The sequence below is a fragment of the Lissotriton vulgaris genome, chromosome 6 (assembly GCF_964263255.1).
Source record: "Lissotriton vulgaris chromosome 6, aLisVul1.2, whole genome shotgun sequence".
Taxonomy (NCBI): Eukaryota; Metazoa; Chordata; class Amphibia; order Caudata; family Salamandridae; genus Lissotriton; species Lissotriton vulgaris.
The window spans coordinates 834,587,201-834,614,026 of record NC_141694.1 but is presented as its reverse complement, the minus strand read 5'-3'; the positions used below and the strand labels follow the sequence as shown (position 1 = coordinate 834,614,026).

The 26,826-nt window shown below is 44.9% G+C and overlaps 2 protein-coding genes across 2 annotated transcripts in view; both read right to left on the bottom strand.

The window, feature by feature from the left end:
* Positions 1 to 14,279: 14,279 nt before the first annotated feature.
* Positions 14,280 to 26,826, bottom strand: part of NOX3 (NADPH oxidase 3) — a 478,144-nt gene continuing 465,597 nt past the window's right edge. Inside the window, exons 11-12 of the mRNA XM_086926861.1 lie at positions 20,214 to 20,338; positions 14,280 to 14,406 (exon numbers count right to left, since the gene is read on the bottom strand). Coding sequence (XP_086782987.1) covers positions 14,280 to 14,406; positions 20,214 to 20,338 — 252 coding nt within the window. The remainder of the gene's footprint in view (positions 14,407 to 20,213; positions 20,339 to 26,826) is intronic.
* LOC147708071 (uncharacterized) lies at positions 17,370 to 19,080 on the bottom strand. The gene is made up of 3 exons (XM_086925102.1): positions 18,654 to 19,080; positions 17,731 to 18,374; positions 17,370 to 17,393 (listed from the first exon to the last, which is right to left on the bottom strand). Exons 1-3 carry the CDS (start codon positions 19,078 to 19,080, stop codon positions 17,370 to 17,372), a joined length of 1,095 nt encoding a protein of 364 aa, XP_086781228.1.

Genomic DNA, 26,826 nt, shown 5'->3' with positions numbered 1-26,826 from the left:
GCATTCCCTGTGTGTTTTTCTGGCACAAGTGTCCAGTGTTGCAAGTCTCTTGCACCACTCATCTACATGATTATGCTGTGCAACTCATCAACATTAATAGACTCTGTTGCTTTATTGGAAACTCTATCCAGGGTGGTATTTATTTTAATATTGTCCTGAACTTAGGCTTGTCCAGTGATTCAGGGCCTACGGAATGGAGTGACGGGGGGTAATGAAGCAAGTTACGGGGTTGACATGCCCAACAACGTCCAGTTGGCCTCTAGTGGAATTAACGGGGGAGGAAAAATGGCCCAAAAGTATACATGCATGGTTAAGTACAGTAGTGGGGATGACAAAGCACAACCTGGCAAGACTCTGGGGTGGGTAGGTCTCCCACAGAGAGCGACTGGGAAGAAGAACTAGACTGGTGCCAGCTAGCAGAACGCGAAACCTATCAGGCCTGGTGTTGTCCTCATAAGTTCCAAACGGTCTGGGGACCGTGGATGCAGTACAGGGGCATTAGTGTAGAGGGTTGAGAGGGGGATTTGGGATATGGGTCAGGCCCCTAGGGCATATAGCAATGTCAAAGACCAGAGGCCACATGGTCTAGCTGGTAGAGCTCGGGAACAGGGTCCATTTGGTTGAAGATACTTAATAATATTAGCAGGCCTCCTGTGTGTGTCCCATAATGTACTTGTTGTTTTATTGCTCGCCACTTCCAAATGTTCTTTAATAATTGTTTAATAAAAAAAAATATTAAAAAAATATATTGTCCTGGACTGGTCATTAGGATAGTATCTGCCAGCAACTTTTAGCATGGTTTGTCTCCAGCTATTTTACAGTGAAAAAAATGTGTACTAACTTTCCCTGGTAACTTTAATGTCTTATATGGCAGAGCACTCTCAATAGCCATGATCCTGTATGGTGTGCTTGTCTGTGCTGGATCCATGTGAGGTGGTGTACTCATGTGTAGTCATTAAGCTCCTAAAGTAGTATAGGGGTCCATTGGGTTAGTGGTAACCTCTTCTCCCATGCAGGGCTCCCACACAGCTTTTTAAAGAATTTGTCTGAGAGGCATAATTTAAAAAGCAAAATCTAGCATGTGGATTTGAATCACAATCCAAAGGAAGGACCTTGTGTTTCAAATGCCAGAAACTGAACCATTTTAAACAGGACACGATTGTCTTGACATGGCCCAAGGGCAGCACTCAAAGGGTTAACTTGGATAGCAGGCCTGGATCCCATCTCACATCCTCAGAGAAATTCTGGGGCTTCCCACTTCTCCCCAATTCCGATTCTTTGTGCTGAGAGAAGGAACAGTCTACCTCTAATCCACAAAAGCAAGCCAGCAGTGTTACTGTTACAATGGAGCAGGGCAAAAATGAAAAATGCACTTGACTGTGATTCATTCCCAATAACTATTTGTTGTGAGTGTTGAACTTGATTAGATATTTGAAACCACCAACTGTCGCCACAAATGAATATGATTTTGACCCTCAAGCATACAAAATGTTTATCTGTCACTCAAAGGAGCTCTACATACAAGTATAGACAAAGGGGAAGACCAGAGACAGAATGTGTGTTGTCTCCCTTTTACAAGTATTGCCTTCATCTCTACTGTTGACAGCAACTGCTGTAGCAGAGCTTTTTGTTGCTAAATGAACCTGGAGATTAATCAAGCAGATCCTTTCCAGGCTAAACAGTCAGTCAGAGTTCAAGTTTCATCACCAGCATATACTGTGAGGATGACGGAAAAGCTAACCCCCAGATGCATCAAGCATCCATTTTGCGATTCCTTATTAGCAAAAAATAAGGAATCGCTAATAAGGCATAGCAAAATGCTATGCAAGAAGAAATCACTTTAAAAATAGCGATTTCTTAAAATTCCTTAATTGCGAGTCGCAATTAAGGAATACCTCCCCATTGGTGAGCAGCCTTTAGAACGCGGGCATTACCGCGCGCTGCCATTACTATGCTGATATTACAACGCAAGTCGTTACAGCGACTTGCGCTGGAGGGCGCTGTTGGATAGGGAATAGTTTAATTTTCTATTCCAACACCTTCCCTACTGTAACGTGGGCTGGAGTTGGAATAGAAAATTAAACTATTCCACTATCTAGCGCTTACAGCGCAAGTCGTTGTAACGACTTGCATTGTAAAAACAGCGTTGTAATGGCACGCGTGGTATATAGCCCACGTTGTAGTGACATACAACCCTCCCCATTCATTCCTATGGGCCTAGAGGCCCATAGGAATGAATGGGAAGACATTCCCAATTTGCGAATCGCAAAATGAGAATGCGATTTCAAGGCTGCAGGGGTGTCCAAAGGACACCCTGTTGCACCCCTGAAATTGATCTGTGCACATATGTTACGCACACACATGCCCTTAGGGCATTTGTGTGCGCAACATGAAACTTTGAAAAATGCACTTTGCATTTTTCAAAGTTTTTGCAAATTACCATGAAGTTCAACTTCATGGTAATTTGCGAGCCCTATTAGCGAAATCGCTATTTTTTAAACTTTAATGCATTGCATTTAAGGAATCTCAATTTGACATTTCTTAAATGCAAGTAATGGCAATTTTGCGATTTCTTAATTTGCGATTTTTGCATTTGGGATGAATCATCCAAAATGCAAAAATACCGGTCGCAAAGGGGCAGATTCTGAGAATCTGCTCCTTTGCGAGCGGATTTTTGCTTGATGAATCCATGCCCAAGCTCGTTGAGATAAGGAACTCTGAATCTCTGCTCATTCAACTTATGTGTTTCTTCTGAAGCCAGCATGCTCGCCCATTGCTATGCACATGATAGTGAGAGGCCTGAATTGCCAAATCCTTGTCTGCAGTTTATGACCATGAAAGTCACTTCAGCCTAAATCCTACATCTCCACATCCTACCCTTCATTTTATTATCAGAAGAGGCTTGTGTGCCTGAACCCTGCACTGCCTCACCCTCTTCTACATCTGATTAAGTTAGGGGGCCTTGTGCTTGCCCCATGCATTGTTGCATTCTATTCTGCACCTGATGATCTGAAAGTCGCCATTTACATTCATGTTACTCACAAACAGACCACATAAAAGTGCCCAAATTCTCTTCTAACTCAAAATCTGACTTCACCATTAAAGGCACAGATTAAGTTAAATTACGATTAAAAAGATAGATAGGAGTATTTCTCTACCTTCTCCCAAGCCAAGGTTTGCACTTATTAACTGTTATAAGGCAAACCAGTTTTATCCTATGGGAGAGTACAACAACCACCAAAACAATTCAGGAATGTTTCACTACCAGGATATGAATAAAAATAAGACATCTTGGTTTAATTTTTAATACCATGCACCCTAGTTTTAGGGCCTTCCTTAGAGGTGACTTATGAGTATTAAAAAGAAAGGTTTGGGTCTTGCAAAAGGTTTGTTTTTCCAGGTTAAAATAGCAGTATACAAGTGCACTACTAGCTGCAATGGCAGACCTGACACCTGTTTAAAAGGGGTACCTTAGTGGGTGGCACAAGGAGTACTGCCGGCTCACTAGTAGCATTTATTCACATTTTCTGGATGCATGTAGTACCATCTACAAGGGACTTACAAGTAAATTAAATGTGACAATTAGGTGTAGGCCAATTTCGCCATGTTTTTAAGAATAGAGCACAAGCACACTGTGCACATTAGTACTCTATCACTAGTTAGCAGTGCCAGCAAAACGAATTCAGAAAACAGGAGGCATGAAGGCTAAAGTGTTGAGGGTGACCCTGCAGAGAGGTACAGATACAACACATTTAACCATATTACAAAGATTGTGAATATACAGATGATGCAGAACTTTAACTTAGAACAACACTACAGATCACGTCACACTAGATATCAAGGGTAACATTAGTAGTGATGACTCTAAAGTAAAAGGAGTGTTGCTCGCCAAACAGTTGAATTAATTGCACGTGACTTGCAAAAATCACATTCATTGAGAGAGTCACAGTTTAACAAACAGAGGACCAAATGGTAATCCACGTACATTGCATCATAGTAGGGAAATAGAAAGAAAAATCTAGGTGAATGGCTAGGGAGACATATTTGAAGGGAGATTGTCTTACAGACAATAGAGAATAATTCACTGTAAAATGATGGAGGGTGGCCCAGGTTTTGATGTTCATCTCCCCATCTCTAGCGGAAAAACCAGCATGGATATACTCCAGAAACAGAGGGTGCCTCTTATGTGAGGCAAACTATGAGACTCTCCTGCACTTAACATGCATCTGCCCCGAGGTGGGCATGGAAAGGATGCGCCTCCTTAAGTTTCTAGACAGAATATCATGGCATGCTTACATGTAGGATTCCTTTACTGTTGAATAGAGCCAGACAACCCTGTACCAAACTGCTCCTACAAGGTTAGGTTTTTTTTCAAATGTGTTTAAATGTTCAAGTAGGTAAATAACTGCACTGTGGCCCAGTGAAGCTGCCAATCAAAAGGGGCTGGCCACATCTTTACACTTGTCTAAATTATGGACTTGCTGGAAGCCCCACATCCCGGTCCGGTGCATTTATACCTTACCTTCCAAATTCCCAGGCCACCTTGGGCCTTTTGGGTCCCCCAGGAAAGCCACTAACAAAAGTATGAAAATAGGCTGATCTGTTAGATCTAATTTTAGAAGAAAAGGAGCGTGTAAAAGTCCATCATTAATTTTTCTTTCTAAAATAAAAAGAATTATAATATTAATTCCTTAATTCTTATCAGTCCATTAAAAAAATAATCACTTGGGAGTCTTGTGTTTCTTAATGGATTCAACATTTTTTATTCATTCAATGCTTTCCATCAAAAGCAGTCAATGCAGCCCTGCCAACGTGATTCGTCCCTACGGGCATCATCAGGGCTGCAAATCAAAAAATATGTATCAATCATATGAAGTTGGCTTTACAATTTACATATTCACAAATATAAAACAGTATTCCCATTAATACAACAAATTGCACAAAATCCCCTCCACAATACTCCCTACCTATATAGACATTCTGTCCACTAACCTCTTAGTGACATATCAAAAAGATTTTTATTTCTATTTTCATTGCATCTTGATACCCCCTATTTATGCATGGTCAACATCTCTAAACACACCCCCAATGCCTGTATACCACCTCGTAATGTTTAGGAAAACCTCCCATCCATGTATTTTGCAATACTACACTCCCCCTCCCCTTAAAGGATTAAAAGTTCCATCTCCAACATGAGCAAAAAACAAGTAATTATTACCTCAAAATAAAGATTCAGTCAGACACAACTGAGGAATTAAGAGTCTTCTATCAAGGTACTGCAACATTAACATAAATGTTTCATATCCCATTCTCATTGTTCTCTTTAACAAAAGAGTCACCACTTCAGATCAACATCCAACCAATGTCCTTTAACCCAAATCGATAAATGTACATGCCAAATTGGTTCCTTTAATTTAGCCAAAAATAATAATCAATTTGAAAATTTACTAAAGCCATTTTCAGTGCCCAAGGTAAAGGTATCCTTCTTCTTGCCCCTACTCCACCTCTACCTATTTCTTTTAAATAAACCTATCAAAGCTGCCAATCTCCTTCCAGTTTCCCTCCACAATCCATTCCAGCAAATCCTCTACACTTGCCCCAATCAATTGCCTCCTTCTGTTCACATACCATGCTGTCAGTCCAAACACCGTCTCCATAGAGACCTCCTGATTGCTGTTCATCCAGTATCCATCTGGTTAATGCTAAGCCATAGTCTCAAATCCTCCCTTTTTTAAATACTTTTGAATCACCCAATCACGAATCTGTATGCACTAGTTGTGTGCAAGTTCCCTATCTGGGCCTCTCGCTCCGGGGACAATCAAAAATCTGGATTTCTATCCCCTCATTAGAATAAACTAGGTATCCTCCTTCTTCGGTAACAATCCCTATTATGGCCCTAGTATCAGGCTTCCGTTTCCTAAGCCAATCACCTGCGAGCCGGACCAGAAGGGGAACCATTGCAGATGAAAAAAAAAGACCGTTCAGCCTGTGAAGATATCTAGAGCTGCTAAAATCGGATTTTGTTTCCAATCTGTGTTCTTACTCCTAAGGCAAGGGGGACTACATTCCAGCCCCTTCCTACAATCACCGTGCCATTTTAATCGGGCAAGTTATTGGCATCCCAGTCACCTCTCTCCAATCAGACTGTGTGTTGCAGAGCACAAATTCCTGTGGATCTCCTTAAACTACATCCATGTACCAATCCCATGTCCCAACCATTAACCCATCTGTTGCATAACTCTATTATGTGGCCCATAACACAAAGGACAGTGTACAGCACATCCAGATCCTAGGCCATTGTCATACCTCCTGAGTCAGGATTACAAAAAGTAATGGACTACATTTTCAGTATTCAGGTCCACTTGCACTGTCCTCAATCTGCTAAACCATTTAGTCTCCTCCTGCCTCATTCTCAGTTCACATTTACCTCCTCTCCTGTTGGGAACAATTGTTTGTATCCCATGAAATTTAAAACTGGTGTTATCTGGGTGGCTGCCCTGGATTTATTTTTAAACAAGATTTTATTAATTTCTAAGGCGTCATATTAATGGTGATGCATATGTTGTGTCTTACAGAGTTCCTTTATGCATTGCTGATAACTCATTATGGGTGGCTGTCCCTCATGTGTTAAGAAATGGGCGACCTGCTGTCTTTATTGACTATGGATCTCCTATGCTCATGGATCCTAGTCTTCAACACTCTTGGTACTGCCAATGTATATGTCATTAAATGTGAGTGTGGAAAAATGTACACCATAGCTATTGCAATTGATAAATCTCCTGTTAGCATTGAGTTTGAAACTCACCGGGCCAGGCTGCTAACCTGGCTGTGGCATCTTGGGCCCTATGATAAAACTGCCCGCTGTTTTTTATCAATAGCGGCTAGATGTTTGAACCTACTTGAAATTGCCTGTGATTACTTTTTGTCTGTGTATATTTACCTTTAACATCTTGTGGACATTTGTACTTTAATCTAGCACCCGAATGGTGGGCGAGGGGGGTTGCTGGTGAGGTCATGTGCTTGGCAATTACTGGATAGCACCCATGAATGTTAATAGCAGCTGTACACTCGCACCTTACCTTACAGTTGCCCCATATATACCTTTGAGCTAACCACTCAAGTAGGTAAAGGCATCATCTTTAAACATAAGCTTCTACCCCATTAGGTTCATCCGCATTATGGTCTGTTTTTTTATGAATTTTGTGATTGAGTCTTCTTTGATTAAAGAAAATCTTACAAATGAAAAATGCACCTGCTGTTTTCCGGCCCTGCTGGGGGACCGAGTGAGGAGGAGGAAGCTGACCAGGTCTGGGAGACCTTAGGAACTACACCTCCCAGCCACCCAAGCGGTTCTCAGCGCCGTCGCGCAGCCGCCTATGCTCACAGTGCGTCAGTCAGCACTTTAAATACCTGACAGGGCTCCCGTGGCGCGGGACACCCTGTAACTGCACCAGCTTTTTTCCAGCCCTGCTGGAGGGCTGAGTGAGGAGGAGGAAGCTGACCAGGTCTGGGAGACCGGAGGAACTACACCTTCCAGCCACCCATGCGTTTCTCAGCACGGTTAGGCAGCTGCCTACGCTCCCAGCACGCCATTCAGTGCATTAAATTCCTGACGGGGTTCCCGTGGGCCCGTCTGCGCCTGTCAGAGCCCAAAGGAGGCTAGGCTGGGCCGACCCTCTGATATAGTTGCTGAGAGGTGTTTGGATATAAGGTACTGCTGTTCGGTGTGATCCCTTTTTTGTCATGGCGAAACGTGTTAAACGCACGGATGGCCAATTGCAAGGGGGTGGTGGGGTGGTGTGTTCTCTGGATGCCTTTCTTTTACAGGCAGAGTCAGTATTAACCCATGAGATCCTGCTTTCAGAAAAGAGACTAACTTTGGACACTATAGTTGCACAGAAGAGATCCTCAATGGGTGGACTAAGCGAGGCAAAATCCCCTGTAGCTGTTCCCCCTGACAACCTGTCTCTGTTTAATAACAAGGCGAGAGCGTCTTGCCCTGGGAAGGGGAGGGGGAGGGGGATCGCATACAAACTGATTCAGGGGACATGCAAAACTGTGTAATTGCTCAGGGTGTGGAGTTGGGGGAGCCTAGTGTGGTTGATATATGAAACCAACAAATTGTTATCTCGCCCCAGTCAATTATTATAAAGCTAGTAGTCCCTCACACAACGCTAGAGGCTCAGGCAGTATCTGTTGGTAGGGGTGGAGAAGTTATAACGAGATCCAAAAGGAGCCAAAATGTTATCCTAGCGAAGGGTGGGGAGGCGTAGTCTTCTATCACTGAATTGCCTCTTAGGCGCCACAGGGTGGTACTTTGCAAAATCCCAATTCAAAGTCAAAGCCAAAGCCCAGAGCAAAGAAGTATACCCCCAAGATACTCCCACATGATACCATGGTGATGGATAACAATCAAGGGTCAGCTGAGCCTATGACATGTTTGAGTTCAGTATCTAATCAACAGACTGGAGAATGTAATAACGATCAGTGGAGCAGATTAGAGTTGCTAATCTCTGTATTGCTTGACCCTATTCGTAATAACTTACGTTTGATTGAGGATAAAGTATCCAGGCTCGAGAATCTGATTAGAAAACACACTAATGATGTTAATGTGGTGGTGACATCTCCCCCTGAAGATATAACAAATAACAACTTCCTTCCAATACTGCAAAGATTTGATCAATTAGAATCTACTGTGGCATCTATGTGCACAATGGTTGGGGGCACGGTTTAATGTTCTGGGGTAAAATCTAAAGATTTAGTTGGGGGTTCAGCTTGTAGTGGGCACTCAGAATTAAATGAGAGGCCTTCTACTAAGTGCAACGCTGAATCGCTTAGCTTAGTGTGGAATGGTGTCAATAGAAGCCATGCTAGTGAAGATGTACAGAAGCACGGAAGGCCTGAATGCTCTAGCCACTTGGCAAACACGGATCGCCCCCCTAGTGCTAGCATGCAAGGTCCCTCTTCTACAGATATTAACGCTACTAATAGGAACAACGGGAACACAAAGGGTATAAATGAGCAAGCATCCCCACTGTTGTCCCCTAAAAGGAAAGTCTTCAACACTCGAGATGATAAGGTGACGTTACATCTTCCACTAGATTGTGGTCCATATGTCCTCATGAATGTTCCTCCCTTGACTAACATGCAAGTTGAGTCCCAACCACAGTTAAAAAACAAAGTTTGTTATTGGCTCTCCCAGAATACAAATTTTCTAAAGTCAGATTTTGATGACATCCTATTTGTGAGACGAGTCAACTTGGTGGGTCCTCTTTGCAAGTCCCATTATGGTGATTGCATTGTTATTAACTGTAGATCTCCACATATTACAGGTCGATTGTTGGGGTGGGGGACTTTTTCTCCTAATCGGAGGCTGGATAAGGCGATAACTATCTTACCGCTAGGTTTTTTCTATAGACATTGTGATAATAGAGGGAGGAACTTTGACGCTGCCAAAATGGATAGCGCAATGCTCCGTGCACTCATTGAGGCACCACCCCTGGAATTGAGTAATAGGTATTATTCTCTGAGTGGTCTAGATTCCCAGGATTGACTGGGCAGTGTACTCCCCTCTCCGTTACAGTCACATGAGGTTGGATCTGCTCTGGAATCTGCTGTTGTCCCTGGCACTATTTCAGTACAACATAACCCTTTCGATGCTGATGACGAGCTCAGCTCGTCATCACCCACGGGTGTCGTGTGCTGATGACGAGCTGAGCTCGTCATGGTGGCAGCAAAAGTGCAAAATCCAGCACAGGGGGGGAAAATGGCCAGCAGTCATGTGGATAAACATGGTAACTTAGGTTCTTGTGACCAAGTTACCAATACCTTGCTCCTTACACCTCATTATGATCTTGAAGGGCCCAAAACCCCAGTAGGTCACTCACAGGAAAATGTTTCTGGTTGCTATGATCTAAAGTTTTTATCCTGGAATCTAGCGGGCCTAAACTCGAAGCTAAATGACCCAGATTTAGGTCAATTTATGGACGCTTTTCACTTCTGCCTACTACAGGAAACCTTGGCAGTAGGGTGTGTCCATAGAATTGGCTTCACCACGTATAGTATCGAAGCCATACAGCCTCCGGTTGGTCACCCAGCGGGTGGCCTCCTGATCTGGGTTAAAAATTCACTTATCTGTAAAGTAAAGGTCTTGCGCCTTGGTTGTCCCGACCCACTTGGTTTGGAACTGTCCTTAGGTAAGGGCAGCGCAAATTTTTTACTTGTTAATATATATATATATATATATATATATATATATATATATATATCCGGTTTGACAGCCCACATAGACTCTCAGGGACAATAACATCGTTGGCTAACTACCTTGATTCGACCATGGGAAATAACCAGTTGAATGTCGGCGGAGATCTTAATACGACCTTTAAACCGGTGAATTACATACAGGATCTTATCCTAGAAGGGAATAAAGCTAGGGGGATTGCAAAACTCCAGATTACACCCATTAAGAAATCTACAAGGGTGGGGCAACAAGTACTATCGTTTACTACTGCCCATGGTATCAGAGCCTATAATAGTCGAACCGACTCTGATAGAGCAGCAGGTCATACTTTTAAGAGGGGGCATCGAAAATACTGTTTTCCTAGATCTGTGGCCCTTAGTCAAGGATATGGTCATTATAGCCAGGGAAGATAGTGATCATAATGCTTTGGCACTTACAGTGTCGGGACTAATTACCCAGTGTAGGCACCTAAGGCCTGAGTCCGCACAGGTCATCACAAATAATAACAATAGGAGAGTTAAATGGCCAATGATCCTAGCTGACTCAAACTCTCTCCCCCAAATATATTCTGTGGTGGAGCGGTCTCTTAAAGATCTAAGTATCCCTACTATTTGGTTAGAGGCTGTCATGAGCATCTTTAAGGAATTAGCTATAAGTCTAAATATTTTTTTATAAACAAAGTTATAGAGTTAAGGAGCAAACAGCACCCTGGTTCAACGATGCATGCAAAAAGGCTAGGAACGAGCTAATGGTGATGGTAAAAACGAAATTCCATGTAGAAATTGCTAACAGTAGGAGGTTATATAAACTAGCCTAAAATAAAGAAAAATGGACTGGGAGTGTTAAAACTGGAAATTGCTTTTAGAAGTCACTACAAAGAAGAACAGTCAATATTTTTGGCATTTATTGGCAAAGGGATCACCAAATCTGGTAGCACAAACTGATTTCTACATTCAGCCCCACATATGAGAAGAATACTTTGGGGCATTGTTTGCAGATCAAGGGTCGTCGTTCGCTTCAGCCCTAAGCTTGAATCCTTGTGAACAGGTAGTGGCTGATGTCGAAAATATCACTCTTGTGGAAACAATTATGGCCATTAAGTTCCTGCAGAGTGGCAGAGCACCAGGCCTTGACAAGCTCCCGGGAGACATGTTTAGGGCTGAGCCGACTGTCTGGGATCCACTGCTTCAAAGGGTTTATTATACTATCCTGAAGGGGGGTGCTATTCTGGAGACTTGGCGGGGTGCCGAAATTATTCCCATTTATAAAAAGGGCGATAAAGGGTCGCTGGGGAATTACAGGCCCATTAGTCTTATCGATGTGATGCAAAAAATCTTCTGTAAAATCATTCTGACCAGAATTCAAAACTGGATAGAGGAAAATAATGTTCTGTCTAACTTACAGGCAGGATTCAGGGCTGAAACTAGTAAACACGGACCAAGTATTTGGGTTCCTCCTGCTCATTTGGAAACAAGTTAAAATCAGAGGAGGGCACCTATATGTAGTGTTTGTGGATTTAAAGACCGCCTTCGATTCCATCGACCAGTTCCAACTTTGGCCAGTGCTGAACTCAATGGGATTACCAGCTTATTTGCTCAGACTTCTTGTCAGCTTACATCAAGACACCTTCCCCAGGGTCAGGTGGAATACTGAAGGCTATCTGACTAACGCCATAGCTGTTCAGAAGGGCGTTCGTCAAGGATGCGTTCTTGCCCCTACATTGTTTATCCTTTACATAAATGGCTTAATAGGAGAACTTTTTATTTGCGGTGGTGATCCCCCAAAATTGGCTGGCAAGGTAGTGCCTTGTCTGCTTTTTGCAGATGATACACTGCTTATTGCCGAGGCACCCCGTGGCATTCAAATTCTTTTGAATAAATTTGCCTTAGTTTGCAAAGATAAGGGTCTAGAAATAAATGTGCTAAAGGCTAAATATTTGGTTTTTAACCTATATAAATCAAATAAGAGGAGACTTACCCTGGGCACACATAGTTTGGAGCAGGTAAGTTTCTTTGACTACCTGGGTATCCGTATCAACGATAGGCTGGCATGGACACCTCAGATAGAAAAAAGCATTGCAACCCTCCAGCATGTTGATTGTGCTATAGTTCAAAGGGCACAAGCTTCCCCTTATTGGCCAATATCCCCCATTATTGAAATTCATAGGGCTAAGGGATTAGGTGCGGCACTATATGGGGCCGAATTGTGGGGGCTGGAAAACCTGATAGACTTAACTCGTGCTGAAAATAAATTTATCAGAGCCATCATGAACCTCCCAGTGAATACACCACTCTTGCCACTCAGACTAGATCTTGGCCTAAAACCTATAGACCACTATGCCACTCTGAGGTCAATTTTGTTTTTGATCAGGGTGTGGATAAGTAAAACACAGGTGCCCCTGAGAGAGGCAATGGTAGAGCTGATTGCCTTGCACAATCAAACCGCATTAAGTGGTTTAGTAAGATCAAGGTCTGGTTTACAAAAATTGGGATGGCGCAACTCTGGGAGGACCCAGGGTCTATGACTAAACTTACGATTCCTCTAGTAAAAAAAGGTTTTGGGAATTAATGGTCTCAGAAAGGGTTGACCGGCTTGCACATGGCACTTTGACTGCAGAGTTTTTTAATATTATAGGAGTTTTTGCTTTTGAAGGGTTTCTGGATGATATTGAACTGCCCCAGGCACGAGCTTTGTATGTTCAGTTCAGATATGGAACCTTTCCTTTGAATGCATTGAAGAGCTCATGGGGAAACTTGTCTGTCAATCCATTGTGTCCTTTATGCCATATCCTCCCTGAAACCATCAGCACTTTTTTTTCCGGTTGTTCCTTTTACGCTGAATTTAGGAAAATCTGTCTGGCCCCTGTATGTCGCACTTTATCTTTTAATTGTCCATTGGAAGCCATACGTATATTTAAATCAGATACTAAAAGTTGGTTAGTATTTGCTGTCTCGAGGTTTTTAACGTTTGCATGGTGAAAAAGGTTAAAAATGGGCAAACTTGTTCCTGTGTCGTAGTATCGTTAGTGTAACTTCATTCAGGCTTAGTGGTATTTTTTTAGACGCAGGTATATTGACTATGAAAGATTTAAAAGCTTGTTTTACTGTATTGTATACATTTTATTTAATGGTTTTTTATATTGGTGCACATTTTTTATTGTTTTTATTGATTATGTACTGTATTTAAGATGTGAATGATCATATTTTTGATTGATTGAATAAATAAATAACATTAAGTGATTGATTCGATATCAGAATAATAGAGCATGTATTGCTGCATTGCAAATATTAACAAATGCTGAAGTTACCCTGGTTAAAAATACTATCTGTGGGTTTACATTACATTAGGCTTTTAAGGTATGACACATTATTGCTGATTTTTTGATAAAAAAATTGTTGGTTCACATTCCTTTCAATCACGCCACAAACATTACCTACATTTGAAAATGTACTCACGAGCACGGGCAGTTAGAGAAACCACTTTGAAACACATTCATAGTTGTGAAATTACATTATATTTTGACATAAAAGTAGTGATCAACATGCTTGCTTTGTTGGCAGCACAAAGGCGTTTTTCTGAAACCAAGCTACACACAACTGCTCTCAGTGGGGCTTTTCTTTCGGTATGCTAAAAATACGCTTTCCATATACCAATGGATCTGTTTTTTAGCAGTCCATGCATTGGGAATAAACATTCAAACATATAATCCCTGTAGAATGTAGAGCAAAAAATACATCTGAGGATATATTCAGGGCTGTGGCTCCGTCTGTCCAACCAGCGTTGAAAGCAGGTGCTATATTCCAGTTCTCCAGGCGTTTCCCAGTGGTCAGTCCAGCTGTGGGTGAGATGTCTTCTCTAAAAAGGGATGTGTTTCAAAGTTAGTGTATAGGTAATCTGTGATTCAAACCAGCTTTGGTTGCAATCTGGCATTCAGAACATGGGCTGGTCACCAACTGTCTGATCTCCCATATCCTGGGCAAATACATCATGTGGTATTCATTTGATGTATAGTAGGGTTTGCTTAAAGGAAATGTGATGCTTAGAAACTCTCCTTATTATAATGGAAGCAAACACCCCTCGGATCCGTTGAAGAATACAAGCTGCTCATTTTTTGAAGCGTCTTGGACAATGCTTTGGGGCCACAGAAAAACACTCCAATGGTTTTGCTGAGGAAAGAAAAGATAAAAAGAAAACTATTATTCAGGCTATGTGTAGTTTTTCTGTGCCTGTCCACGGTTCAGCAGCTAGCACTTGTATTAAAACAGCAGCCTTTATTCACAAAGCTGCTTAGTCAGTGTTTATTTTTCCTGAACAGAGTGTCGGTGCGCATCACCTGAAACCACTGCCTCAAATTAAGTGCTGTTCCCCAAAACTGACATTGAATCTCTTTTGCTTTGAAATAATCAGGAGGAACGAAGGAGGAAGAGGAAAACAGAAAAAAACAGCGACAAAGGGAGAAAGTAGGAATAAAAAAAAAACTGCAAGAATGAAATTATGAGACGAGGGATGTCTGGTGGGGGGAATAAAGGGGCATGAGGTGGGATAAAGACTATGCAGCCTTAGGATTTGGCACACCAATATTTTATTGTGCCAGCCGCGGGCTTCTGAACATAATTTTGTACTTGGATACCTTTTTCAAATGAATTACTGAATGTAGCTTTTATGCTCAAGTAGTCTAAAACCACTTTAGCAATTCCTCAAAGGAGGGTTTACACTAGTAAAAAGATTTACTCACACAAAGGGCCAACTTCTTACATACATTGAGGTTTTCAAATGTCTTGATTCCACAAAAGTTGCAATAGTTGCACGTTTTCAGGATTTAGAGGCAGATTGGGAATTCTCTCCTGCCTCTAACATTTTCCTGTCCTGAATGAGGTGCACTATGTAATATTACAAATCTGGAAAGCCCAACTGCACATGAAAAAAACGTTTGTATTTGTGCAAGAAAGACTGATCACTTTTACTTAAGGACATAGGAACTCATTTAGGAGCCTCTTTTAATGGCAACATCAAAACGCAGTGTCAACGGGCCCGATTCACAGAACTAACTTAAGACAAAATCCTAAACTTACTACCATTTTGGTATTCACAGAAGGCATTTACTCATTTTGGTATTCCTGAAGGCACTTACTCATTTCGGTATTCACAGAAGTTAGGACTCCTAACTTTAGGACTCCTAAATGCCTTCTGTGAATACCGAAAGTCTTTAAGTTAGGATTTTTCTCAGTTTAGGAGTAGTAAAGTTAGGAGTCCTAACTTTAGGACTCCTAAATGCCTTCTGTGAATACCGAAAGTCTTAAATTTAGGATGTTTCTCAGTTTAGGAGTCCTAAAGCTAACTTTACTACTCCTAAACTGAGAAAAATCCTAACTTTAAGACTTTTGGTATTCACAGAATGCATTTAGGAGTCCTAAAGTTAGGACTTCTAACTTCTGTGAATACCGAAATGAGTAACAGCTAGATTCATGAAGCCAAATTGCGATCGCAATAGCTGCAAAAAAGCAATTGCGATCGCAATTTGTAGAAAAGGTATTCAACAAACAAAATTGTGAATTTGCTAAATAGTTATGCAAAATCGCTATGAAATTCGCAGAAACCAGGAAGAACACAATCAGCGAATTGGTAATAGCGAGAAAGCAGGTATTCTGAGAATAAAAGTGCAAAATCGCTAAAAAATCGCTATCGCAATTCATGAAAAAGCGCAAATAGCGAAAAAAAAACAAATCGCAATTAGCGACGCGCAAATTAAGGAGAACCCAAACCAGGTGGCAACCATGAAAGAAAAAAAAACACATCTGAAAAAAAGTATTGCTAAGTACCCACAGGTGCTGGCTTGAACAAACACACTTAAGGACATGCAGCTGGAGCCTCAGGACTCTCACAATGCCAGGACTCTACATGGTGGTCAGGCGGCGAAGGCTACAGCGAGCAGCACGGAACAGACGACGTATCCAGGAACGGATATTCCGTCAGCGGGTCACCCTACTGGGCCAAACCAGGGAGCAGATCTACGCAAAGTACCGCCTACGTGGGGCAATGATAATGAAGCTGATCCGGGACCTAGACCCCCTCCTGCAGCACCCAACAAGGAGGACCAACACCATCCCCACACATGTGCAGGTATTGTGCAGCCTGCACCTACTGGCCTCCGGAGCTTCCAGGGAATAGTCGCTGTTGCAGGGGGAATATCCCAGCCCACCATGTCCCGCTGCCTAAGGAGTTTCCTGGAGGCCATGCTGACCCGCCTACACCACTACATTTCATTTCCCACCAGCCAACAGGACTTGAACGAAACCAAGCTGCAATTCTACAATGTAGCCCAATTTCCACACATCATAGGATGCATTGACTGTACCCACATCCACATCTGCCCACCTGCACAAACAGAATACATGTATCGGAACCGCAAGTCCTACCACTCCCTCAATATACAGATGGTATGCAATGCAAAGACAATCATCACGGACATAGCAGCACAGTACCCGGGGAGCACACATGACTCCTTCATATTCCGGCACAGTGACCTCCACACACGACTGGCCAGGGGAGACTTTGGTGAAGGACACCTACTGGGTAAGTGCACATGCCACACAACAGTATAATATGCTAATGATGCTGCGCTGCACAGGCACTCACCCTCTGCTCCTATCATGCAGGTGACAGCGGCTACGCTCTCCGTGAGTACCTACTCACCCCATACCTCAACCCAGCAACACCACAGCAACGGCGTTACAATGCAGCACACATTCGCACAAGAAATTGCATTGAAAGGACATTTGGGCTTTTGAAGAGCAGATTCTGCATACTTCACAAGACTGGTGGGGCCATCAAATACGATCCAGAGGTCTGCTGCCGCATCGTGGCCGTGTGTGCAATCCTACACAACATTGCTACCAAGCGCAGGATACCTGTAGACATCTCAGGCAGTGAGTCAGAAGATAACAATCGGCCACCTGCACATGTGGGTCACGCACGCGGGGAGAATCCAGCAGAAGGACACAGGTGCCGCAACGAAATCTGCATGAACTATTTCTAGGGGACCCACTTCCCACACCCATTACTCAACTCATGCATGACAACATTAATAGTGACATGAGGCACTTTACGTTATTCAGAATTTTAGTTACTGTTACTGCACAATAAACATGGCATTCTGAAAAGTGTTCAAAGATTGACATATTGCGTCATATGTCCAGGTGAGTCTAAATGGCATGCTTGTTGTGTCAGCATGTGGCCTCTTTGGAATGCACCACAGTTCAGTGGCGTCTGCGGGTAGTTGCCACAGACCTCCTCTCTACGTCCTCCTCCTGATTTTGCCGTGCAGCGGCATAGGGCCTGCTGCTGCGGCGGGGTGCCACGACCGGTGGTATGGACTGGCTGCTGTGGCTTGATGTTGCCTCACTGTTGTCGTCTGCCCCCCCCGCCTGGCCATGGCCACTGGCCTGCATGCCCTGCATGGCCACTGATATGTTCTCCAGGGCTGTAGCTACGTCCTGGCAGCACTGCACCATTTGCACCTGCATGGCCAGGGATCGTCGCAAGAGCTGTGAGGTGGCGTTACCAATGATGTGATTTGACCTCGTGTACGCTGACAGGCAGGTCAACAGTTGACGGTGTCGGCGGCGATTGACATCCCGCTGACGGGACATTGCCTGAGTGTTGGCCTCCACAGCTGCAGTCATTTGTGAGACGTTACGTGCTGTCTTATCCAGTTGGAGGTGGATGGCGGCTAGGTGTCGGGCCTGGGTCTGGTGGACACTCAGCATCCTGCGCTCAATAGAGAGCCCACCTGCTCTAACAATTCTGCCCCTGCCAGCGCGGGATGTATTGGTGAGCGGCTCCCTGACCAGACCGCTCGTCTGGCTCCTCACAGCCGCAGGGCGGCGGGTTTGTTGGCGACCTGCTGCTGGTGTTGCAGGCCGCACTGCTGGCTGTGTGCTACGTGGTCCGACTGCAGCACCTGTTGTCACGGGGGTGGCACGGGCCACAGGGGTGGGTGGTGGGATGACCGGTGTTGTTGTAGCTTGCCCTGATGGTCCGGGCCGTGGAGTATGGTGTGTATCCCCCTCCGTGTCCTCCGTGTTCTCCTCAATCACCAGGGCCTCACTGTCAGTGCTGGGGACATCAGCGCCATCTGTGATGTAAAGTGGACGTTGATTAGTGGCATGTTACGTACACAGTTAGGCTTGCTACATGCATGCAGTCTACTATTCCCTGTCTGGCTGCAGGATTGACTGTCACTGGACATGTGGGACTCTATGGTACAGGTTGGTAATTGTGGCCAAACTACATGTCCCACAATGCAATTGCGCTATGGAGCTGTACATTGGCTGCATGCTTGGGGTTTGTAATGGGATGCACTGGAGTCGTGGACAATGTTAGGGGACGGGGGTTGCAGTCGCATGGCACTTACCTGGTGTGTCTTGGGTGGGTCGGGAGGAGTCAAGCCGGGTCACACCCACGCAGGCCTGTGGGTCAATGGTCTCCTCCACCTGGTCCTCCAGTGGGGTGTTCGGTGGGACGGTGGGCTCCCCTCCACCTGTCGCCAATTGCTCCCCCAGCCTCTCTGCAATCTTTTCTTTTGCCCGCCCTCTCAAGTCATACCAGCGCTTTTTCAGCTCGTCCACCGAGCGCTGGGTCACCCCCACGGCATTAACTTTGGCGCGGATGCGCAGCCATATGCGTCTTTTGTCCGCCTCTGGCACCCTTCGGGAGTCTTTGCCAAATAGGCGGTTGTGATCCCTGGAGACTCCTTCAATTAGGTGTTCGAGCTCCTGCTCCGAGAACTTAATTTTGCGTTTCCTCCCACTGGTGGAAGCTCCTGCTGCATCCTCTGCCATGGCTGCCACTGTGGTGTCTCCTGCTGTGGTCCTGTTGGAATGCTGGAGGGGAGCTCTGTACTGCTGCCTGTGCTTCAGCCTCTCACTGCTGAATGAGGGTGGGACCTGCCTACTTCCTGGTTGTGATGTCATCACTGTGCTCAGGATGCGACTTCCCATTTTTGCGATCTCTCAGTTAGCGAGATCGCAATTTGCGATATCGGTAATTGCGAAATTTCAACAGGGGTATCAGCCGATTCTGCGATTATTTACCGATTTCGGACTTCTCGCAATCGGCGATTGCGAGCACTTGCATATCGCATTTTTTCATCGCAAAACATCATGAATGCTGTTCTGCGATTTCTAAATTGCGATTCGCATTTACTCGCAATTTAAAAATCGCAGATTTGGACATTGATGAATCTGGCTGTAAGTGCCTTCTGTGAATACCAAAATGATAAGTGCCTTCTGTGAATACCAAAATGGTAGTAAGTTTAGGATTTTGTCTTAAGTTAGTTCTGTGAATCGGGCCTGTTGTTTTAGATCTACTTTCATCTAACCTGTTTTCAAAAAGCAAAGAGGTGCCCTACCTTGCACTGCAGATTTGACTCAGAATGAAGTGAGGGTTTGTTTGGTGATTAGGAGGAACAAAACATTCCTAAATTCTTGCTTTAAAGGAACTAAAAAAAAAAAAGTATTTCTTCAGTGAAGATCAATGCACAGCGCTTAACTGCCTTTTCTTCTGTCACAATACCACACTAAGAAGAATCATAATGTGGCAAATGGGCCTAGGAACAAATATTTCCTTGCTGCGATGATAAAAAAATAACAACTTCCGTTTATCTCGTTTTTAATAACCATCCTGAGGAAAATTAATGTTACTCTGTCCTTTGTGCAGAAGAGTGATTGAATTGCGTGATTTAAATTATGTCTGGAGAAATACCAGAGAGATTGAGATTTCCACTTATTAGATTTTTGCATCCCAATATTAGATTTCGTTGGCGTTGTGTTTGAGATTTCGTCTTGTTTATGAACTCGGTTGGATGTGTAACATTTTTAACTAGCAAACCCCTGAAATCGCGCACGCTGGTATTTTATTGTCGTTTTTGTCGGAGCCGCGCTCAACACCGATGGGAAACCAAAGCTAGTCTTACCTCGGGTGATTTTCTGCAAGTTGTCTGAACTCGCTGTGCCAGTTTGGTCTGCCATAGAGGGTTTTCTGTCGCAAGCCAGTGATGACATCCGTCTTGTCGTCACAGTGGAGAGCTATGTGGGCAGCCTGATGTAAAACATTAAATAGCTTAAATTTTACAGCAACACAGACACATGTCTAAACTGGCTAAGTACGGCAAATATAACAAATACATCCCAATAGCGTCATCAGGTCAGACCTCATATGTAATTCAAACTATGTTATGCCAGGGTCAGTATGTTCTGCGGTACAGGTTGTAAGTTCTCAGAATGACAGTTAGACCACTACCTTCATAGTTTCTTGTTCTTTTATTTTTTTATAAACGTTATTTAAAGTTTTACATAAACATAACCATGGGTATTCAGCCAGTTGCAAGCAAAGGAAATACATATTCCAATCCAATATTTCTTTATTTCGGTTCACCATAAAAGATACATATTCATGCAATGCAGTGACAGTGGTTCATTACACCAGACCCTCAGCCACACCTCCTCCAAATTCTAAAACTAGGCAGCTAAACATTCAAAACATTTACTCCCCCTCTCCATCAGAACTCACAAGCCAACTTCTTGCAGTGGCACTTTGTGAGCCTATCAAGGGGCCATCAAAAAATAAATCGTGACATAGCTACCTCCAAAGCCCCAAGTCTTCCTCTAATTTTTCATCCCTGCGTCATAGTTTCTGGTTCGTCTCATAAATTACCTTTTTAAAAAGACCTTTGTGTGTGCTAGATTAATTCATTTTAGCGATGAGAACACCCAGTCCTCGTATAGACATTTGGCCAACAAAAGGCCAGTGACAGTGGTCCTTATGCATCCTTGGAAACCCAATTGGAATTTCCAGTTCACCTTCAGTTGCACCTTATAGCAACTCTTCACAGGGGCGTGATGCAAGACCCTGCGCGGCCTGGGGTCCCCCAAGCTTTCGGAGACTTGCAAAACCTTCAGGGCTCCCCACTGAGCCCAAGACCAATGAATATCCGTGAGATATAGGATTCTAAAAACCTCCCTTCATATTCTGCAGACGCGTCCAATCACTTTGCGTTACGCCATTTTTTTTTCCACCCGGGGACAGTGTCAAGAGAGCCAATATCCTGTTTGACACACTGTGGCAGCTCTACTATTTGCTGCACTGAGATTAGGGGAAGACCAAGGAGTGGAAACTACATACAGCTAAGCGATCAGGTCTCTTTCGTGTTTACTTTTTCTTCCTACAACAGCCTTCATGCCCAATTAGGCCAGGGGTAGCAAGGGCAGTGCTAGAGGTACCAAGGGGTCAATCGGGGAAAGATGCCCCTACACCTAGTTGAAGCACAAGAGTCCTGGCAACGGCCGCTAAACATTTTTCATACCATCAAACATGCAGTCAGCAATGCACCACCTCACATGACCAATTTTATTATTACATGTGAGAGAGTGGTGTGAAGATAGGAGTGACGCAATGCAATGAGGCCTTGATGGAATGCGCTGCATGACAGGGAGAGGGCAGGAATGTACTATTTCTACTATGATATGATGCATTTCTCCTCTCTCCCTGCGCTTGCCCACTGAGAGCAGCCTTGCGCCAATGCAGGCACCCTTGCGCCATGCTGCAAGATTGCCTGTGTTACTGCCAGTCTTGTTTTTGTGTATGAAGGGACCCCTTCATACATACAAACAATTCTTTGAGGCAATTTTCTCTTTCTACATGTGCTGCAGAATGCAACACGTGTAGGTAGAAGGAAAAAACATATTTCTCTATGTTACGCCTCATCTGGAAGGAATCGCATTTTGACGCATTCCCGTCTACTGGTGCTAGTAAGTTTGGGAATGCGCCAAAGACCATGGGTGGATGAGTGGGAACACCCAGGCTTCTCCCATGGAATGCCTTCTCCACTCAGCGTAACGCAAGTCATCTACTTGCACTGCCTTGCATTACTCCAAATTTACTATGTGACACATTGCCAGGTATGGTGACTGCATGTCATAGTAATTTTGACTTGAGGGCTTGTGTCGCCATGCATCCCCTTGTGTGACACAGTGGCAATGCAAGCCCTTAGTAATTCTGGGCCTTAATTTATAAAGATGTACACCCTTGGCAAACTACCCAATCCGTTGGTTTCACAATGGTAAATTTGAACTCAAAACTTGAGTCAAAGATGCCTGCAGCGCGATGGCGGCTGCTGGTCACAAATGCCTACAGAAGCACTACCTGTGCATCATACTATGTCAGACTGACTATATATTGTGCAGTGATAATGCACAGTTTAATCAAAATATTCTGCAAATCAATCAATCAATCAATCAGGAGTTATAAAGTGTGGTTAATCACCTGATAGAGTATCCAGGTGCTTGCAGATCCTAGAGACTTATTTGAACAGACAGGTCTTGAGGACCTTTTGAAATTCCAGGAGTGAGGTGATGGTCTGGAGTTGCATGGGGAGGCTGTTCCAGGTTTTTACTGTGATGTGGAAGAAGGAGCCTCCTCAACTTCTACTTCGGTAGATATAGGTGTATGGGCAAGTGAGAGAGAGGCGGAGCGTAGTCTTCTGAATGGCTGGTGGAAGTTCAGGCCGGCTTTAGGGCAGTACGACTAGTGCACCCACACTGGGTGCTGACCTGGGGAGGGGGACACAGACCTCAGGGAGGCGCAGCGTTTATCAATACCTTACAATTTAAAAACACCTGCAGCAGAGTCTCTTGTAGGTCCCATTTTCAGGCAGCAATAAAAATATCAAAGATAGAACTTGTGATTATTGTTCCTGCTAGAGAGAGAGATTATAGTTTTGTCTTGTGGCAGTTTTGACTCACCATAAAGCAGCACAGAAGGTTAATATGCCTGCTGTAAAGAAAGCGTACTGTGTAGATCACAGATCTGTATTTTATGTGGATAGTTGAATGGACTACTACTTTTGACACAGATATCCTTTTGTTACTGCAGTTCATAAGATACAACCCTAATGTAGAGCAGTGACTGGTATGAACTGTCAAAGAGCTCCATGCAAACTGAATAAAAGCGGTTCGGAAATTACATTTTTCCCCCCAGTCTTTCATCATCTTTGCCTAATATTGCCGAAAAAGGTTTGTTTGCGTACATATACATTCTTATTAGCAAAGCCACCCTTTAGCAGTCCTTTAAAACAAATGAAATGCATGTGAGAGAGCGTCTATGGAGAGATGAGGGACACCTTTTGTCCGATGGTAGTGAGAGAGTCCGAGGAGGAGGTCGTGGAGGCAACAAAAATGTATTTTGCACCGGGTGCCAACAGCGCTAAAGACGGCCATGCAGGTGGTGATTAATGTAGGCTGGTCCTTGGTTGTGTAGATCCTTGTGTGCATGGGTCAGCTGGACAACAGGGGACGCCTCTTAGGGCAAAAGCCAGGTCAAAAAGAAAGCAGGAATGACCGAGCCCATGAACAGAGTTCTGGCCCTTAATGACGTTACCGAGCTTAACCACCGGCTGAAAGCCACAAGCAGACGACACAGCAACCTGTGAAATACGGCCCCAAAGGCCAACAGGCAACTGAATTCAAAATGCATCCAAGAGATGCTAATAAAAGGGTAAACACCCTTGACCACATAAAAGGAGAACGTAAAGCTCACTGCTCATGTGAAACACAGAGCACATGTAAGGCTCACTGCCTATGTTAAACACAGAACGCATCTAATGAATGCAAAAATGAAAAAGTACCACGGAAGACAGGCCTAAAGGGACCTAAGTGGGAGACCGATAGCCCACCAGCAGCCGGTGAACCGCCGACTCGGCGTGAGCATCAAAGAACAAAACCCCATCAAAGGGTAAATCAATCAGACGTTCCCAAATATTTTCAGGGAAGACACTGTCTCTCAACGAAGCATGACGCCTTAAGGCAACAGAACTCGCCATGGCTCGGCCAAAAGAATCCACAGTATCTAAGGCTGAGCGGATTGTATATTCGGCCATGTTGCGGCTATTCCGAATGGAATGAAGAAGATGAGTGAGAGCACCTTTGGAGGTGGCAGTAAGCAAAGACTCTGCAAAGTCCCACAGGGCAGAAGTTGCCCGAGGCAAAACACACACTGTATTTAAAGACCGAAGGGCTGCACTAGTGGACGCAAAGATGTTCCTACCCCAGGATTCAAGCCACCTGGACTCCCGAGAGGGAGGAAGCGTTAGAGGAGGCAGAGAAGGAAAGGCAGTCTCCAGCACAAACCCTTGCGCATCAGGGTGCACAAAAAGACAGAATGGATCATGTGGAGCTGGGTGCTGACGGTGTAGAACTGAACGTGCCACCAGATCCCCTGAAGCAGGTCGGACCTAGGTACCCTAGAGGACATCATAAAGGGATGCCTCAAAAGGCAAAAGCGGCTCCATATTGCCCAACCCCCGGTGGAGGACCTCCAGCAAGGGGTCCACCGACAAGGGGGTAGAGGGGGTTTGCATATTCAAAATGCGGGTGGCCGAAGAGACCACTCTCAAAAAAGCCGCACCAGCCTTGGTAGCCCTCCACAGAGGATGCGCCCGATGACCCACGGAAGGGAGCCCCATGGAAGAAGGAGGATCCTGATGAGGCTCCTGGGGAGGCGAACAGCCTGCCGGATCTAGAAGCTCCTGAGGAGGCTCCACAAATTCCAAAGGGGGCACTGGTAGCCCTAGCTCTGGCGAGGCCGGGCGGAAGAATGGCGCCAAACCATCTCCAGAGTCCTGTTGAGAAGAATCCAGAACCCGGCGTCGACACAGCATCGAAACAACACGTGTCGGCACCGATTGTGCTAAATCAGACACTGACTCGGTGGCCTCCCATGTTGAGTGGGCGCCGTCCGGCGCCAAAACTATAATAAGTTCCCCCTCTGAAGAAGAAGAGGTCGCTGGGGCCGGCGAGGCAATCTTTCGGCGCCGCTCCGGTGCCGGCACCGCCTCATCCGAAGCGGGCTTCAAGTCTGGAGCGGAGGCGGAGCTGAGGAGGCGAGCCTCAGGCGCAGCGACAGTGCCGCCCCCGCGCCGCCCCCAGCTCCAGACAGGCAGCCGCCTGCCCAGAAGGCTGGGGTGTGCTCAAGTCAGAACTATGAATACGGGCAACCACCTGCGGCACCACAGGGAGCCCTGCGGGGCTATGCAGCATAGCAAAGGCGCCATCGGACGAAGAGGGGGACCCAGGAGAGCCACGCCCTAATGACCCCACGTGGAGCATAGAGAGGGACCCAGAGGGGCAAGCCCTAATGACACCACATCTCCGACGTTCCTGGGAGGTAGGGGCTCAATAGGTGTTGGGGCGAACTCGCCAGCGAGTCTGTCGGAGACCCCACAAGAGGCGGAGGTTCCAAGGCCACCCCAGAAACGGGAGAGGACCCAAGGGAGGCCTGCAAGGCGGTAGCATAGGCCTCCATTTGGGCCCGAGTTGCCCCCACAGGATAGAGGGAGGACGATAGTCGGGAGCGCACTTCCAGAAAGTTCCGGGAACCAGAGCCCCTGACAAGAGACGAATTTATTTATTTATTTATGATATTTGTAGAGCGCGTACAATGGCCCAAGGGCGTCTCGGCGCTAAGTGTCTGAGTGTTTACCCTGGAGAATGAGTGATTTATTGACTAAAGAGCCAGGTCTTAAGTTGTTTCCGAAAGGACCATAAAGATGAACTGGCTTTAATCGTTGGTGGCAGAGTGTTCCATAGCTTGGGGGCTGAAACCAGGAATCTTCTATCGCCCCATGAGACCGTTTTTGTCCGGGGTATAACAAGATCTCCTGAGCAAGATGACCGTAGTGTTCTGAGCGGGCGATAAGGGGTCAGATTACGGACAAGATGTGCTGGTCCTTGGTTATGCAACGCCTTATACACAATACACAGGATCTTGAACTTTATCCTATTTCTGATGGATAACCAATGCAGCTCTTTGATGGTCTTAGAGGCAGAGTGATGTTTAGGGATATTTCCCAAAAGCCTCGCTGCAGAGTTTTGTATGGATTGTAGGTTATTCAAGACTCCTTCCTGTGCACTGAGAAACAGAGCGTTGCAGTAGTCCAAGGTGGACAGCACAAGGGATGTGACAAGAGTTTTTCCGGCTTTATCAGGGAGAAAAGGGAGGATTTTTTTGATTAGCTTCAGCTTATAAAAAGCTGAGGAGGTAATCTGGTTGGCATGTGGATGGAACGTGAGTCGGTCATCAAAAATGACTCCCAGATTCCTTACTTTGCTAACAGGCTCAGGGGGGGGGGCTAAAGAGGAAAGCCACCAATTATATGACCACTCTGGTGTTAATTGTCCAAAGATAACTACCTCTGTTTTATCTGAGTTTAACTTTAAACAATTAGAGGCCATCCAGTTTCCTATTGCCGTCATACCAGCCCTAAGATCACCTGCCACTTTATGGCCATTGTTCTTAATGGCTAGAACCAGCTGGGTATCATCAGTATAGGACGTGAGGCTCATCCCATAAGCCCGAATGACATTGGCTAAGCCCGACACATAGATGTTAAAAAGTGTCGGGCTTAGGGATGAGCCTTGAGGTACTCCACATGGTAGTGACATAGTGGACGATTGAAATGGTCCCGTTGTGACCACCTGAGTTCTGTCAGCTAGAAAGGAGGCCAGCAGTTTACTGGCCATCCCTTGTACACC

Bases quoted from the DNA above. Each gene is read 5' to 3' on its own strand.
- LOC147708071 (XM_086925102.1), bottom strand. From the start codon at position 19,080: ATGGCAGAGGATGCAGCAGGAGCTTCCACCAGTGGGAGGAAACGCAAA. The intron at 18,375-18,653 runs GTAAGTGCCATG...TTTACATCACAG, and splicing joins ACCCACCCAAGACACACCAG to ATGGCGCTGATGTCCCCAGC. The intron at 17,394-17,730 runs GTAGCTACAGCC...AACACTTTTCAG, and splicing joins TGGTGCAGTGCTGCCAGGAC to AATGCCATGTTTATTGTGCA.